This window comes from Enhydra lutris, unplaced genomic scaffold (assembly GCF_002288905.1).
Source record: "Enhydra lutris kenyoni isolate GAN:26980312 unplaced genomic scaffold, ASM228890v2 scaffoldscaffold40, whole genome shotgun sequence".
NCBI classification, from domain to species: Eukaryota; Metazoa; Chordata; class Mammalia; order Carnivora; family Mustelidae; genus Enhydra; species Enhydra lutris.
The window spans coordinates 15,671,234-15,687,127 of NW_019154124.1; the positions used below are offsets into that span (position 1 = coordinate 15,671,234).

Below are 15,894 nucleotides of genomic sequence, written 5' to 3' on the forward strand. Positions count from 1 at the left end.
TTCAGATAGGTACTGACTTAAAACAGAAGCAATTTAAAAGAATTTTTTAAAACAACAAAATGTAATATGGAGAAAAAGTGGGCTCATTAAAATTGCTAATGAGATGATGAAAGTAAAAGGATGCATTTTGGTATAAAACCCTAGTATTTGTGAATAGCTACTCCTAGCATTAAGTCTAAAAATACATGTATAGGGGCGCCTGGGTGGCTCAGTGGGTTAAGCCTCTGCCTTCGGCTCAGGTCATGATCTCAGGGTCCTGGGATCGAGCCCCATATCGGGCTCTCTGCTCGGCGGGGAGCCTGCTTCCCCCCCCCCCCCCCCTCTGCCTGCCTCTGTGCCTACTCATGATCTCTGTCTATAAATAAATAAATAAAATTAAAAAAAAATACACATATAGATACTGTCACTCATTCAACCAGAAAATATTGCAGAAAACTAAGTGCTAGCCTCTCTCGAGTCTTAAAATATTGGAACAAATAAAATTCAGCCACAATCTTATAAAACTCTGTCACATTTTCAAGTTTTCAATAAGTGAGGCTTACATATATTCTGTACACACAATCATAGATTTCACAGGGAAGGGGACTTAGAGCTGACCTCACCTCTCAACACAGCTCAGTCCTGAGCCAGACTCAATGCTGACAGAAATGCTGTCATCCTGTTCTTCGAAATGGCAAGTGACATGGATTTCATTACATCCCTTGGTGAGCTACTCTAAATACATTTATAACCATAAATGGTGAGCCTGAATATCTACTTCAAAGCTGACTCCAAAAAAATGCAAAATAGTTCATACTGTTACGGAGAAGTTGACTGGTTGTGACACCCCATTCACCATTTCCGTGTGAGGGCTGGAAGGCAGACAAGTAAGCCAATGGACAAGAATGAAGTTCCTCATACCCACATTTGGTATGTTTTTAGAGAGCTGGGCCCAAGAGTCTCTATGACCCAATATGTCCAGGAGGCTGATTCTGAACTCACCATTCATTCCATCGCACTTTGAATTCCCAACATTAAAGCAGGAAGTTTTCATGTTGCCAGGAAGGACATTCCACCATTTATATTCAAACCCAAGCGCAGGCTCCATTCCTGCTGGACACGGCCTACATTCTATGAGAGACAGGTGAAGGAGATAATTACAGTTAAATTGCATTTGGACATCTTCCTCTTCCTCTATTCTAAATACTACTAAACTTTAATTAGCAGAGAGGAATGCAGGAAGGAGAGATAGTAGAGCGTCAATTCTCTTAAGAATTAATAACTTTTTCTAAAATAATCTGGAAAGAAAAATATTTCTGGATATAGTTTACCCATATACACTTGATTAACATGAAAAAGGAAAAGGATCAATATAAAATATTTTAAAATTATTTTTTTCCTTCATTTCTGAGAGTAACTGCTAATATCAGTCACCCTGCACAAGAAGGGTAACCTGAAACTAGTTCTCTTGTATGTGCTCTTAAGATCAGTTCCCTCTACCTCATGAACCAGGAAATATTTCAGCCTTCCTATTGGTTATTAAACTTAACAGAGTACCATTTAATTATGGACTCATTACTTGAAATACAAAATATTGGCTATGTTGAAAAATGATACTGGGAGTTGAGAGTCATGTTTATCAATAAACCTGATTTAAATTAATATGTGCAACAATGAAATGGAAGGATTCTGTCCAACCCTTTCCTAATTTATCCAACACACTTGCATTAATCATGTCATTAGAAATGTTCACTGAGCAAACACTTCTTGATACCAGAGTACTTTAGACACATTTTTACATAACCTGTTCAAAGAATACAAGCTAGATATTATTACTCACAATTTTAAGGGTGCGAAAATTAAGGTTCAAAAGATTTAAGGAACTTGGATTAATCACACTAATGGCTGCCTGTTCTATGTGGATTCAAAACCAAGTTAATCAGACTCTTAAGTCCCTCTTGTGCTATCTACCAAAGGCTCTGGGTAGTAAGCAGATACCCTGGCTATATTCAAGAGAGATGACCACAACTGAAATACATTGTAATTTTTGTCTATCAAAATTAAAACAAACTCTGCAGCGCTTTCTGTATTATTTGATAAGCACTAACATTTTCTCAACTGTACATCCTGAAAAATTAAGAGACTATCTTCACTGCCGTATGTTCAAAACAAGTAATTTTTTGCTGTTACTATAGCACAAAATGTAATTTATGATTCCAAAGCTGAATTAGAAGGTTATAATTTATACTTGTATAAATATATCACTGGAAAAAGAGTGCCTGTCCTTATCCATACCACTCACTGGAAAAAGAGTGCCTATCCTTAACACTTAATATGGTGGAATGGTTTTTTAAGATTTTAAGATTTTATTTATTTGAGATTTGAGATTTTATTTTAAGATTTTATTTATTTGAGAGAGAGAGGGAGAGCATGAGTGGGGGAGGGAGGAGCCAGGTTGGGCAGAGGGAGAGGGAGAAGCAGATTCTCTGCTGAGAAAGGAGCCCGATGCTGGACTCGATCCCAGGACCTTGAGATCATGACCTGAGCCAAAGGCAGATGCTTAACAAAGTGAGCCCACCCAGGCTCCCTATGGTGGAATTTTTTTTATCAACATTCAAAGGCAGAGTGAGTCATCCAGTGAAGAGGGTATTACACATATTATACAAAATGCCTAGAAAAAACTATCCTTGTGGTATGTTAAAGAAGGCACTGACACCTCACAATTCATTATGATATTTCTCAACTCTTCTTCAGTCTCTGTGAGATAAGTATGTTTTATAAATAAGTCTTATGTAAAAGCAATGAAGAACAATGTCACAATAGTCCAGCGAGATTATTGTGCTAAAGGTCCAACTGGCATCCTACCCTTTGTTCCATCCGAAAATGTTCCAGGAGGGCAGGGATGGCAAGATGATGATCCATTGTTATAAAATCCAGGGTTGCAAGGGGGACAGTCCTTCTTCTCTCCAGAAGGGGGCAACCTAATAGCATCTGTGAGATCCTCCCGGCAGATTTTGGGCTCTATCCACTTGTACATAATTTGCGTCTGCGGGGGGGAAAAAAAGCTTGCAGGTCATATAAGATGCTTTATTTGCTTTAACTTTTCCGTAATAAAAACATTAAACAGAAAGCCTAGGAAAAGTCAAATAGTGAAAGAACAGAAGGGCCAGGTGAAAAGAATCTAAACCATTAGTAACAGAATGAGATAAAAAGAAAAAAGCTTTGGTTGGGAGAATGGCCGTTACTTCCACATGTTTTTACTATGAGCTACAGGTGGGCCTTACAGCATCCAAAAGCACATTCATCATCATCGAATTCCACTTCGAAGTATAGATACGGGATTATAACCCTCATTCTCACAGCCACCCACGCACTTTATTCCTTAACGACATAGGCGTCTGGGCAGACTGCCTTTTCCGTTTGGAGACCTTCAGTACTCTCTTCCTATCTCTCACCCTCAGCACCTATCACCATGCCTAGCACAACCTGATCACAAAAGAAAAGGTGTACGTTTTTAAAAAGACAGTGTCTAGCTTCACATTTCAATCCTGCATTTCACAAATACATGTGGTTGCTCTCTGAATCTTTTCCAATAACCTGATGTTAAACCACAAGAACCATAGCTAAAGTACTTCTAATTCTGGGCCCTGTTGCAGGTGCTTCTACCATCAGAATTAAGACAACCTCTACTTTAAAAGACAGAAGTCTTTTAAACCTTATCTTCTCATTCTCTCTCACACATACACACACCCCTATGTGACACAAAATATACAAGATCACTATAACTCAGCCAAATCCAGAAAGTTGCAATTATAAAATTACTCTCTTTGTGAAAACAGAAAAATTAAATGGTTTAGCCATTTCACAAACAAAATCAATATGCTCAGTAAAAATAAGAAGGTATTTTAAATGCAAAGGGAAAAACAACTTCCTAACTATAGTTTTTAAAACAAGACTCCATTTCCTTCACTAGGCGTATAATCTAATGAAAGAATGTTTTCTCCTTTAAAACAACTTGCAAAAGTAAGTCTAATACTGAAGATGGAGAAACAAAATTAAAAGCAGTTCTTTATAACTATTTTCAGTTAATAGGAAATTAAATATAGCACACCCTTTAGACCACTCAATTTTATTCTCAAGTATTCTCTTATGGAAGAGCAAATTACCTTATCTGAAGAAGGATGCTTAAGGAAATGGTTTAAAAGGTAGATGTCTCAACAGAATTATAAATAACATATTTTTTCCTTTTATAACTCTCTTTCTACATTCATTTTATGGCCCACATCATGATACAGTTCAACCAGTCACTGCACCCAACTGCCTCTCTACCCATCTGTAAAATGATGCCGCTCCGGCTAAGGCTTCCTCAACAGCTTAAAAAAAAAAAAATTACCTAGATCCTGTATCCATAAAGGGTTCTCAATTCCTCTGAAAAACGGTGTACAAAATTCAGAGAATCTAAGCAAATAAAACATCATTATATCTGGGGGATTGTCTTTCTAAAAATCCAGCTTAGCAAGTAGAGAGAACAAGTTTCTGACCCACGGAAGTCACAAATTTGCTGATTTATTTGGACATGAATTAAAATCACATTGTATTAGTCTAAGCTATTGCACTGTTGAAAATAGGCAGTTCCCGCATGGGAGTGGGGGTGGCATTGAGGCTGAGCACGCGCATTGATCCTGGGGGCACGCCTTGCGTGCCTCTCCACCACTGTGGGAAGTCGTTACTATTGTCCTCAAGTTTATAAATAAGGAAGTTGTGGGTAAGAGCTGTTGAACAACTTGCCCAAGAATTAGGCAAAACTCATAAAGAGTGACGTAACACTCAAGAAGGGTCAGTTCAGTTAAGGCAAAAATAGTAAAATAAGGAAATACATTTTTGACAAGTCAGCTGACCACATGATTCTGAATCCAAGCACAGTAAATGTTTAAAAATTAGAAAATGTGCACCACCTTTAAATATTTAAACAGTGAGAAGCCAAATTTCAAAGCTATACAGTAAAAGTTGCATTTACAAGACATCTTGCTTCACATGGAAGGTTGAGTCTATGACTCTCTTTCTACTGGGGACAGATGTTATCAAGTGGAGCTGGCTGGGGAAAGATAATAATATAAATGATACTTAGCGTCAGATGGCTCACAGTGCAGGTGAAAAACCAACAATCAACTCATTCTTTGGCAAGTCGAGATAAAATAATGAAATATTTTATGAAACCAAAAAGCCCTAATATAGCAAAATCTATCAGATTGCGAGTAAGATTAGAGAAAACCTAAAGTGTCCGAGTATTTTATATTAAGCATGAATAAAATATATTTTAAAGAAACACATGTAGGTATCAATTCTCATTTCAAAAAAAAAAATACAGGACTGGGAAGACTAAAATTTAGACAAATTTTGAGAATATATCTGTCCATGGCTGCCAGCTTTCTTCCTTGAAATGTCCCTACACATTTGTAGACTGGCTGAATTCATCAGAGTCAAATGACACGTGCTTCACAAGTCTACCAAATCCCACTCCAGCCTTGCACTGTATAATGTTCTGACTTGTATGTTCCCAACCAGGTGGGCTATTGCTTGCCTTCCTGCCTTTTCCAATCCTTGATCTTTTCCAGAAACGAGACACTGGGCCCTCATGATTTGTCTCTTTGACGGCCCACACCATTCTGCCAAGTTGCATCCATTGCCTCCTTCAAACCCATGCTCAATGTCCAATGCGCTCTAAGACTCTCCTCAGCTCGCCCATCTATGTATCAGCATCTACTTGAATTCCTTTTCTATGAAGGTTTTATTGTTTTCTCTTTTCCCTTGTGGTTACATCCTTGTTCCCTCTCTAAATGCATCAAAGCCCCTCTTCTTCCTCTATGTGGAAGACAGTGTGGGGATGGAACATTATCCTGGAGACTGTAGCCAGGGCCTTAGGCAAGGAAATGTTCTAACATTAGATTGAGGCAAAAATATTGAAAACACCGAACAGAGGCTTTAAAAGGATACAGTGTCTAATATGACAATTCAATCTCAATAAAGCTGTTTTTAAAAATAATTTAAAGAAGACTATCATGAAATTTTAATTTCTACAAATTTGAACTCCCTAATCACTGAGAAATGCGATGGTCTTTCCCCATCATCCTAATTCAGAAACAGTTCCCAATTATATTTGACTTACTTAAACTGCGTATCAAGAAAGGCAGTTCTAAGAGCTGTATCCTTTATACCCGACTTTTTTTTTTTTAAGATTTTATTTATTTGACACAGAGAGAGAAATCACAAGTAGGCAGAGAGGCAGGCAGAGGAGGGGGGGAAGCAGGCTCTCCATCAAGAAGAGAGCCCAATGCGGGACTCAATCCCAGGACCCTGAGATCATGACCTGAGCCAAAGGCAGAGGTTTAACCCACTATACCCAGTGTGCCCCTATACCCGACTTTTTAATGTCCCCTACACCTTAACTTTGCTATGTAATTCACAAGTACTGCATAAGAGACATTGAACATTTGGAATAACTTGTAATAGTGAAGTTCATTAAAGGACAAAGAAAGTACTAGACATATTCCATCAATTTCCTAGCCTCAGGGATGACTAAGTCATATAGTCAAATGTCCCCTCTCCAGGCTTCCTTCTAGAACATCCTGCCCTGGCAGGTACCCTTCTAGCCTTGGCTGCAAGTTTGCTCTTTGACAAAACATTCTGTTCCAGAAGTGGGCAGCTCTGCTTGTTTGAACATCATTATGCACCAATGGAATTTACCTTCTAAAATTTCACCCAAATTCTCCCTTATGGAATAATACAGAAAAGTCTGCTTCCTCTTTTCTGTGATTTCCTATCAAATGCTTCAGCTTACTACTTAGGAAGTTCTTATTAAGCACCTATTGTGTATAGAAGAAAACACTGTGGGGAATTTAAATATTAATAAGACAATTTGCTCTGAAGGAGGTTCCAGTCTAATAGTGACAAGACGGGTTCACAAAATGCTAGAATATAAAAAAAGAAAATATGTGAAGAAGACGCAAAAGCACTGGATTTGGAAGCAGACACAATTAGGGTTAGAATTCCAGTCTTAAGACTTACTGGCTGTGGCTACCTATAAACTTCCAGAAATTACTTAACCTCATTAAGCCTCAGTTCTCTCATCTAAAAACTGGGTATAATAATGTCTAAATTGCACAGCTATTGAAAAAAAGAATTAGAGGCCATGTCTGCATACACAAGCACACACACAGTGAGGGTGCATGCAATTACTTAAGTGACAGATGCTTCTGCTACTGATACCGTCACTACTATTTCCATAATTATGGTCACCATCATCACTTTGAAGAGAAACATGAAATGTCATGGATATTCACAGAGAAGAGATCAAATCTCTTTGGGACAAGTAGAACATGTAAGAAATATGATCCAAATTCTTCCATCCCGTGGTCTTTTCTCCAACCTGAAAAAAAAATTACCAGCAACTTCAACCATATTTCATATCAAATAGTTTAATATCCTGGTCTCTCTTCTCTAAATTCTGCCCAGTTTGTCAAAATTTTCTCAAGCCCTCTGCCAAGGACAAAGCACAATTCTCTAAATATGTTTACTTTCACTCACTAACTTTCTCATTCATTAATTTATTCAAAAGATGCTTCATTACCTTCTGTGTTCCGGGTACTCTATTAAGCTTACAGATTTTTTTTTAAAAGTAATTAAGAATGTGTTTCTGTCTACCGGAAGCTGAGCGCCTGGTCATCTTTACAAGAACTGTATTTGCCACAGTGATCTGATACCAAAACACTAGCAAACCTATGACCACTCTGAAAATATCAGGAGAGGCGTGCCAAAAATTCTGTGGGAATTCCCAGCATCAAGACAACTTTGGCAGATCTATTCATGTTTTTTAAGAGTAGGCAAGTTCTGTGAACCAGCACAGAATCACTCTCTTTTTACTGTGGTAACCGACACCATCTTTTCCCCTTGAGGAACTGATTTGTGTGAACTGACAGGAATAAGGACTTAACAGAGTCTGGCAGCCCAGCCGTAGGGTGAATGAAGCTGGTGAATGAAGCTGTTGGACCAGAGTATCCCACACCACTGGAAGAATGGTTGGGGGCTGGGGAGACGAGTAACAAGGCGATGGGTATTAAGGAGGGTGCGTGTTGGGATGAGCACTGGGTGTTATATGCAACTAATGAATCGATGAACACTGCATCAAAAACTAATGATGTACTATATGCTGGCTAATTGAACATAATAATAATAAAAATAATAATTTTTATTTGTCCACAGTCAGGGCAGGAGAGGGAATTACTTTTCTCCCTGAGATAAAAGATAGATAGATAGATAGATAGATAAATGTATGTATGTATGTATGTATGTATGAATGTTACTACTTCTATGGAGTTCTCGTACCCAAAATAAATAAAAGCTTAAGCCCTGTCTATACGAGGCAGATGCCCTGACAAAACTGCCTTATCCCTCTAACTTCTGCAAGCAGATCTAAGACAACCTTTGTGGATATGATAAACAAATGAGCAACTTGTTTTTTAGCCTTGAACGCTCTTAATTAAAGATAAGTATCCTTTGTACTCTTGGGAGGTTTTTTCCCTCTTTAAATGTCTGATGGATTGGGGCGCCTTGGTGGCTCAGTGGGTTAGGCCTCTGCTTTCGGCTCAGGTCATGATCTCAGGGTCCTGGGATCGAGCCCCACATTGGGCTCTCTGCTCAGTAGGGAGCCTGCTTCTCTCTCTCTCTCTCTCTCTCTGACTACTTGTGATCTCTCTCTGTCAAATAAATAAAATCTTTTAAAATAAATAAATAAATATATAAATAAATCTCTGTTGTATTGTTTTACTTGGTAAGCCAGGTTCTAAAGCTTAGATTCTCTTCAAAATATTTTTGGCAAGTTAATGTTTTCTCTTTTCTAAATACTTCTATATCTGACACTTTGACGAAAATAAATGTTGACTTTGTTAATTCGAGCTCAATGTGCTAGCACACTAGGGTCTCTCTAAATTTTACTTCTGTCATTCTCCCCAGCGTTATTGCTCTACAATTTAACATACTTATTCCCAATATCCTCAAGCAAGGTGAGGATTTTTTTTTTTTTATTTAAAGGATTTTATTTACTTATTTTACAGAGATCACAAGTAGTCAGAGAGGCAGGCAGAGAGCGAGGGAGGGGAAGCAGGCTCCCTGCTGAGCAGAGAGCCCGATGCGGGGCTCGATCCCAGGACCCTGAGATCATGACCTGAGCCGAAGGCAGAGGCTTAACCACTGAGCCACCCAGGTGTCCCAGGTGAGGATTTTTAAATCAAATATTGATTGTACTCATGTGTCCTCACATTCTTCTCAGTATGACTTAGGATATGCATAATTATGTTATTGAATTTATATTCTTGTAACAAATACATGATACCAACTATACTACTAGTTAATATCAACTACATTCCTCACTGATATATCCATTTATTAAGTCAAACATTTTACATATAGTTTCTCAATTAGACATATATCCTCTTAACCAAATCATTTAGTCCACAGTTCTCTATCTTAGCTGTACGGAGATCATGAGAGGCTCTATCAAATATGGTGCTAACATCAAAAGATGCCTTCTCTTGATGACTATGTGACCATTAACGAGATCAAAATTTTTTTAAGATCTTAAGAGCATAAATTAAAATTTAAAATTTTAAGATTTTAAAAGCAGGGGGAACGACAGGCAGAGGGAGAAGCAGACTCCCCACTGAACAAGGAGCCCAATGCAGAGCTCAATCCCAGGACTGTGGGATGACTTCAGCTAAAGGCAGATGCTTAACTGAGTGAGCCACCCAGGCTCCCCAAGGTCAAGATTTTTTTAGCTCAAATGTCAAGCACTGAATCTGTGCATGTGTATGCATCCATATGAGTGTATCTCATTTTATGTAGAAAGTGGGCTCTGAACATTTTGAAAACATACTCAAAAATTTCAAGGTGACTCACCACTACAAAACCTCCCCATTCTAGCATGAGTCTGTGTCATTAGATGCAGCTAATGCCACCCCCTCGACCCCCCCACAGTCCAGTCACACTCATACCCTACTAGCTCTTCAGCTATCCCATGCTCCTTCCCACATCAGATCATCACCATCCTTCTCCTTTCCCAGAAAAGCTCTTCTTCCACACCTTGGCCAAGAGTTCATACAGTTCTGAAGCCTTCCCAGGCTGGGTCCGATCCCCATAAATCTTGAGACTTCTCTGCTGTAGCACTAATCTAGAGCTGGAAATAATTTCTTTTCTTTTGACAGACCATCTCTTCCTCTGAAATCCAGACTACTTGTTCTCAAATTGGTGAGATCCTAGAGCAGCAGAATCAGAATTACCTGGGAACTTCTGAGCAATATCAATTCTCAGGCCCTGCCCCAGATCTACTGAAACAAAAAACTGGGGACAGGAACCACAAGGGGAGTCTGCTGCAAACAAAAAATTGGCAACTACTGCTCTACCCTCCATGAACACAGTTGCCTTCTTCTTCTGCCTCTCCTTGGTTCTGCCCTCATCACCTAGCACTCTGTAACATAACCAGTGCTCAAGGAAAACTCACTGAATAAATGAATGAGTGAGCAGAAACACTGCAATTTTCATGATGTTAATGAAAGTCTCTCAACCAGGATTAGAAGGGTTTCCGTTACTAATTAAAATACTTCTGAAAAATGTTCCCTATAGGAGGGGAAGCAATCAAATACCTGAGCTTCAAATGAACAGAAAAACCTGTACCAGTCCTGTGGCATATACATGATTATGTTCAAAATCTGTCAACCTCAGTAGTTGCTTCCCTTGAGGATGCTCTCCAAGCAAGGGGAAAATAACATCAAAGAGAGGATGACAGGACAAAAGGAGCCACAGTCATTGAATGACCTGAAAACATCACTAAGCCACCAGCAAATCATCAGGCTATGCCAAGCAAGAATAAAATATCTTTTTAAAAGAGGAAACCAGAACACATGAAAAGGTTGAAACCAACAGAAATAGAAAAAGGATTAAAATTCCCATCTATAATCTACATTTCTCTACTGTATCAGTTAATTAAGCTTCTATTGTTTTTTTTTTAACTCCTAAAGCTAGACACATCTCTCTTGAAAAAAGTCTTAAATCACTTTTTAAAGAATCACTGAGTTGATGGAGAGCAAGTGCAATGTGTTCTATACTGAGAACGTGTTCAGAGTTCACCTAGACTCAATAGGAAAACGTAGTTTGTGTGTACATGTGAACACAAAATGCCTGTGGGTGCTTACATGTACACAGGTGTGTGTGTGTGTGTATGTGTGTGTGTGTGTGTGTGTGCACGCGCGTGCGCCTGTGTGTGTATTCTGTACATTCTACATTTAATGCATGGTTTTACTCCCTTTAGGTCCAGGTCAACTAAATTTTATCACACTACTCACTGATGTAATAAACTACTTACGGACAAAATAAAAAAGGACTTTTGAATATTTTCACCACAGCAAAGACAAGAACCATTTGTATATTAGATCTCATTCATTTAAGCTTCAGTGATGCTGAATTAGTGATTAGTATAGAGAATAAAACAAATTCAATTTGCCCTACTTATTAATAAGACAAGTTTAACTAAAAAAAGTTTAGGTAAAGAACTGTAACTCATCTTAGTGGCTCTCCGCATGTATTTTCTAAATGGAAATAATCCTTCCTTGGCCATTATTATAGGACCATTGAGATCTTACTTCAAAACTCCTTCTAATTTAATGACTGTTTGAGTTACACTTCTTATTAAAAATAATACATATACTTCTAATTATTAAAATTTTCCACTAATTTAAACTGTCCTTCCTCTGAATTATTCTAAGTAGAATTATTCTGAGTAAGTAATGGCTCTCCTGCAAATACTAGAATGAGCTTGGTCTTAAGTACTCAAAAGACAATTCCTAAAAATAATTTGAGGACTAAAGATGAGATTAATAATCACACAAATATAAAAAGCACAGCTTAGAACTTAAGGATACAAAATTAAGAAAAGAAAAGCAATACTGACATGTACATATATCTCCAAACTAGGTCAAGAAATTAAATGCCATGATATAAAAGATGTAAACGCAAGGAGGGAGTGCCGCATTCCAGCCACTTTTAAAAAAGATTTTATTTATTCCTTTGAGAGAAAGAGACAGAAAGGAAGAGCGTGAGCAGAGAGGGGCAGGGGGAGAGGGGGAAAGAACCTGAAGCAAACTGCTCGGAGCACAGAGTCGGGCGCTTGGGGCTCGATTCCACAACCCTGAGATCATGACCTGAGCAGAAACCCGAGTGCAGGGCTTAACCGGCTGGGCAACTCGGATGCCCTGGCAGCCACTTGAATCTCAGTTTCTCTACTGACATACACTTTACAGGCTTACTGTAAGACAGAAAATGCCACATCAACCGCAGGGTTCGTGTGTGCATTTTTCCTCTGGCAAAGTGCCATCTGTATGGTAATTACTCTGCATTTTCTAAACGCAATTACAACGTCATCGGCCATAACTGAATTTGCCTATGGCTGCATGGCTCTTACTGATCAAACCGACTGAGGAAACAAATAATTGAAGAGAAGTTTCAGGATATTTCCATCCTGTGAGTCACAGTACACATTTTAGGGCTGCGCTCCTCCTGATCCAATTATTTTTGAAAAAAAAAAAAAAAATTAATTGTCGAGGCGCCTGGGTGGCTCAGTCATTAAGCATCTGCCTTTGGCTCAGATCGTGCGTGATCCCAGGGTCCTGGGATCAAGCCCCACACCCTGCTCAGTGGGAAGCCTGCTTCTCCCTCTGCCGCTCCCCCTGTTTGTGTTCCCTCTCTCACTGTGTCTCTCTCTCTGTGTCAAATAAATAAATAAAATCTTTAAAAAAAATTAGTGTTAAAATAGCAGTCCTTTAGGGGCACTCGCTCTACGACAGACACGACGCCAGGACCCGCAGCCGGAGGGTGTCTTGCGTTCTCAGCACAGCTTTGTGAAGTAAGACGTGATATTAGCCCCATTTTACAGATGAAAAAGCAGACTTAGAGCAAATAAATGGCCCACAGCACTAATAAGTACTAGTGTAAAATCAAAACGGGGCAGCAGGATTAAGAATCTACATTCTTAAACTTCCTCCGTCCTACTTACAAACATGTGTTATAAATCAACTCATTTAAGTGTCTCAGGAACAAACTGGAGGCTGCTCCAATTGGGAAGAAGGTTGGATTACCAGGGAATGCAGTCGACTGAACACAGCCTGTACCTTTCCTTCCTCATCACACGGAGTATGGATCTGGAAATAGTCTTTTGTGGTGCAGGGAGGTCGCTCCACACACTGGCTGGATCCTTCCTCTGCAACACAGAAACTGCATTTCAGAAATGAATCATTTATGTTGTGACTCTCGAAAAAGGCAAAAAATCAAAACAAACAAAAAAACCCAGACAACTAAAAATTTAAAATAACCTTACACCAGATGAATTTAGGAAGAACTAGCTAGGCCTCAGGAAAATAAAAGCCTGCATTTTTATTTACCCTAGAGCAACAATGTTCCCATAATACACAAGAAACATATCATAATTTTTTCCAATAAGACATTGATTTTTTCCATTATCACTGAACATTGTAAATTTGAAATAAATGGAAATTTTCCAAGCACATGTCTATGCCAACCAATCATGTAAAATTACACTATGATTTTTTTTTTTTAGATTAGTGTACATATAACCAAAGCACGGGGAGAAATAGATCCCTGTGGGGTGTGGAACAAAAAAAGTGATAAATGGAAAAGTCACGCACAAAGGGGTAAGAAGAAGTCGTATTTTCTCCATTCAATACTGATTCCCTTCAACACTTGGTTTCTGACACACTCTTCCCACCCCATTTGGTGTGTGACTTCTGGCTAAAGACACTACACTCTCAACAAACATAAATTTAGAGAGAGAAGAACAAAGAGCATAAGCTGGCAAAGCCTGGTCTTACCCGAAAACTGGGAGTGCTCGTCACACTTTATGCATTCTTTGGCTCCTTTCTCAGAGTAGGTGTTTCTGGGACAGACTTGGCAGTTGAACGAACCTGGTTTGTTGCTAAATGTGCCCGGCTTGCATGGGAAGCATTCTGACGTGTATGCCACCCCTGTGTGGTAAAGAAAAACAGAGCATGGGAGGGAGGACCCACCAACAACATGCACATCAGGGCCTTCTTGCTGCTTCTATCAGAAGTGAGAGAAACAGTAGTAGTCAGCCAGGATCCTTTATCCCATCCACTCAACACCAAGGAAGCATTTACTGTGTGCAAAACACTGGGATAGATTAAACATCCTAAGAAGAGCAAACACTTAAACAAGAGGGTGAGATGTGACAGAGGTATACAAAATTATAAACTGAGTAGTCAAAAGACAACTCGGCTCCCTCTGACCTAGCCGACCCTGGCACAAATGGCCTTTTCTTCTGGTTTGTAATTCCAGCCTTTGCCAGCAGATGTCCCTATGACTAATGAGTTAGTGTCACAGGAACCAGTATGAACGTAGTAAAATATAAGCCATTAATAAAGGAGAATGACTGGTTTAATTAAAAGTAGCCCTAATTGAGAATGAACCTTGCCAGGGTTTATTGGCTGCTCTCCTGGGCCAGCAAATGCCTGGCTGGTTCAGAGAGGCAAAAGAGGTTCAGGAGACAGAAAGAGTTTATTTTATTTCTATTTCTGTGGCTTTTACAGTGACCTGGGCGGGCTCAATGTCTGGTACAATAGACATTTCTTGAATGAGGAATAGTGTTTTATTAACAAGGATCCTTTTATTTTATGTAGAGACACTGGAAATTGTATCATGCTTTCTTTTTCACACAGATTCAATTAATTTAGTTTAAGTGTACAAAAAAAAAAAAAGCCAGTCGACTTGCCAAAATTAAAACCAGGATCTCTAGACATGTACAATGCCTAACGTATTAATTCCTGCCCCATAAACCCTTGAGCCACCCAAACCAACAATTTAATCAATGTTTTAACAAGCTCCAAATTCTGATATGTGACTACTAAAAAAACTGCTGTGCAATACCTTCAATTGTGATATTTTTTACCAAAACCGGCTTGACTGCCTTAGAACCCATAAGGATGCCAGTGGTTCTCCAGTAAAGTATGTTGGTGCCTGATTTCAACATTACCTGTAAAGAGGAACAGAAGGCACTTAGGTCAGATAAACCACGCTACTTCAATCATACCTCAAAGCTAATCCCTTTTATACTTTTCAAGGCGTTATCATGAAACACCATTAATTAGGAACCTACGAACTTAAGTCTACTGTTAGTTCATATATAAGCTCTGCTGTAGTCATATTTCCTTTAAAAAAAAAAAAAGCTTGACAATAAGAAAATATAGCAATAAAGAAAGAAAAGGAAATTCTTTAAGCCTGAACAAAAAGATAAAATGATTTTTAAACCATGTGCATGAAGTCTTGGTTTGTATTTAAAAGGAATTCATTCCAGAGAGTGAAAAGGCACTCAACCCAATCACGTATTTATGGACTGCCACTATTCATAAGTAGCTCTCTGGGCTCTGAAAACAAAAAGGCAACAGAATGAGTTTGCTTCCTTCTAAAATTTTTTAATAAACTATACTGCAACAGCAACCAGAGAAAAACAGGGCTGTTATAAAATAACATGATTTAAATGACTGCAACTGATGTTACATGTAATATTTGCTTCCTTGGCCACCAGCACATGGTTCTATTTACCTATCAAACTATGTTTCTCATAAACCTCATGCTGTTTCTGTCAAAGCCAACAAATTAATTTAAGGGCTCCTTGCTTTCTCATTTGCCACTCTTATTCTTCTGTGTAGTCTCTGGCAGGCCGAGTTCAAGCTGTATGAAATTAAAACGTATCCAAGTACTGCACGCTGCCAGAGACTCAGAAAAGTCATGCACTAAGTACTTTCCCCTGTGTTAAGGAAGAAAGTATATTTGTTGCCA

The 15,894-nt window shown here is 38.8% G+C and overlaps 1 protein-coding gene across 1 annotated transcript in view; it reads right to left on the reverse strand.

Annotated features, from left to right (window-relative positions):
• The window catches only part of LOC111155281 (KIAA1324 like), a 92,453-nt gene that overhangs the window by 45,497 nt on the left and 31,062 nt on the right, over positions 1-15,894 (reverse strand). The window contains exons 5-9 of the mRNA XM_022515412.1: positions 14,983-15,088; positions 13,911-14,063; positions 13,194-13,282; positions 2,845-3,025; positions 982-1,110 (exon numbers count right to left, since the gene is read on the reverse strand). Of these exons, the coding sequence (XP_022371120.1) occupies positions 982-1,110; positions 2,845-3,025; positions 13,194-13,282; positions 13,911-14,063; positions 14,983-15,088 (658 nt within the window). The remainder of the gene's footprint in view (positions 1-981; positions 1,111-2,844; positions 3,026-13,193; positions 13,283-13,910; positions 14,064-14,982; positions 15,089-15,894) is intronic.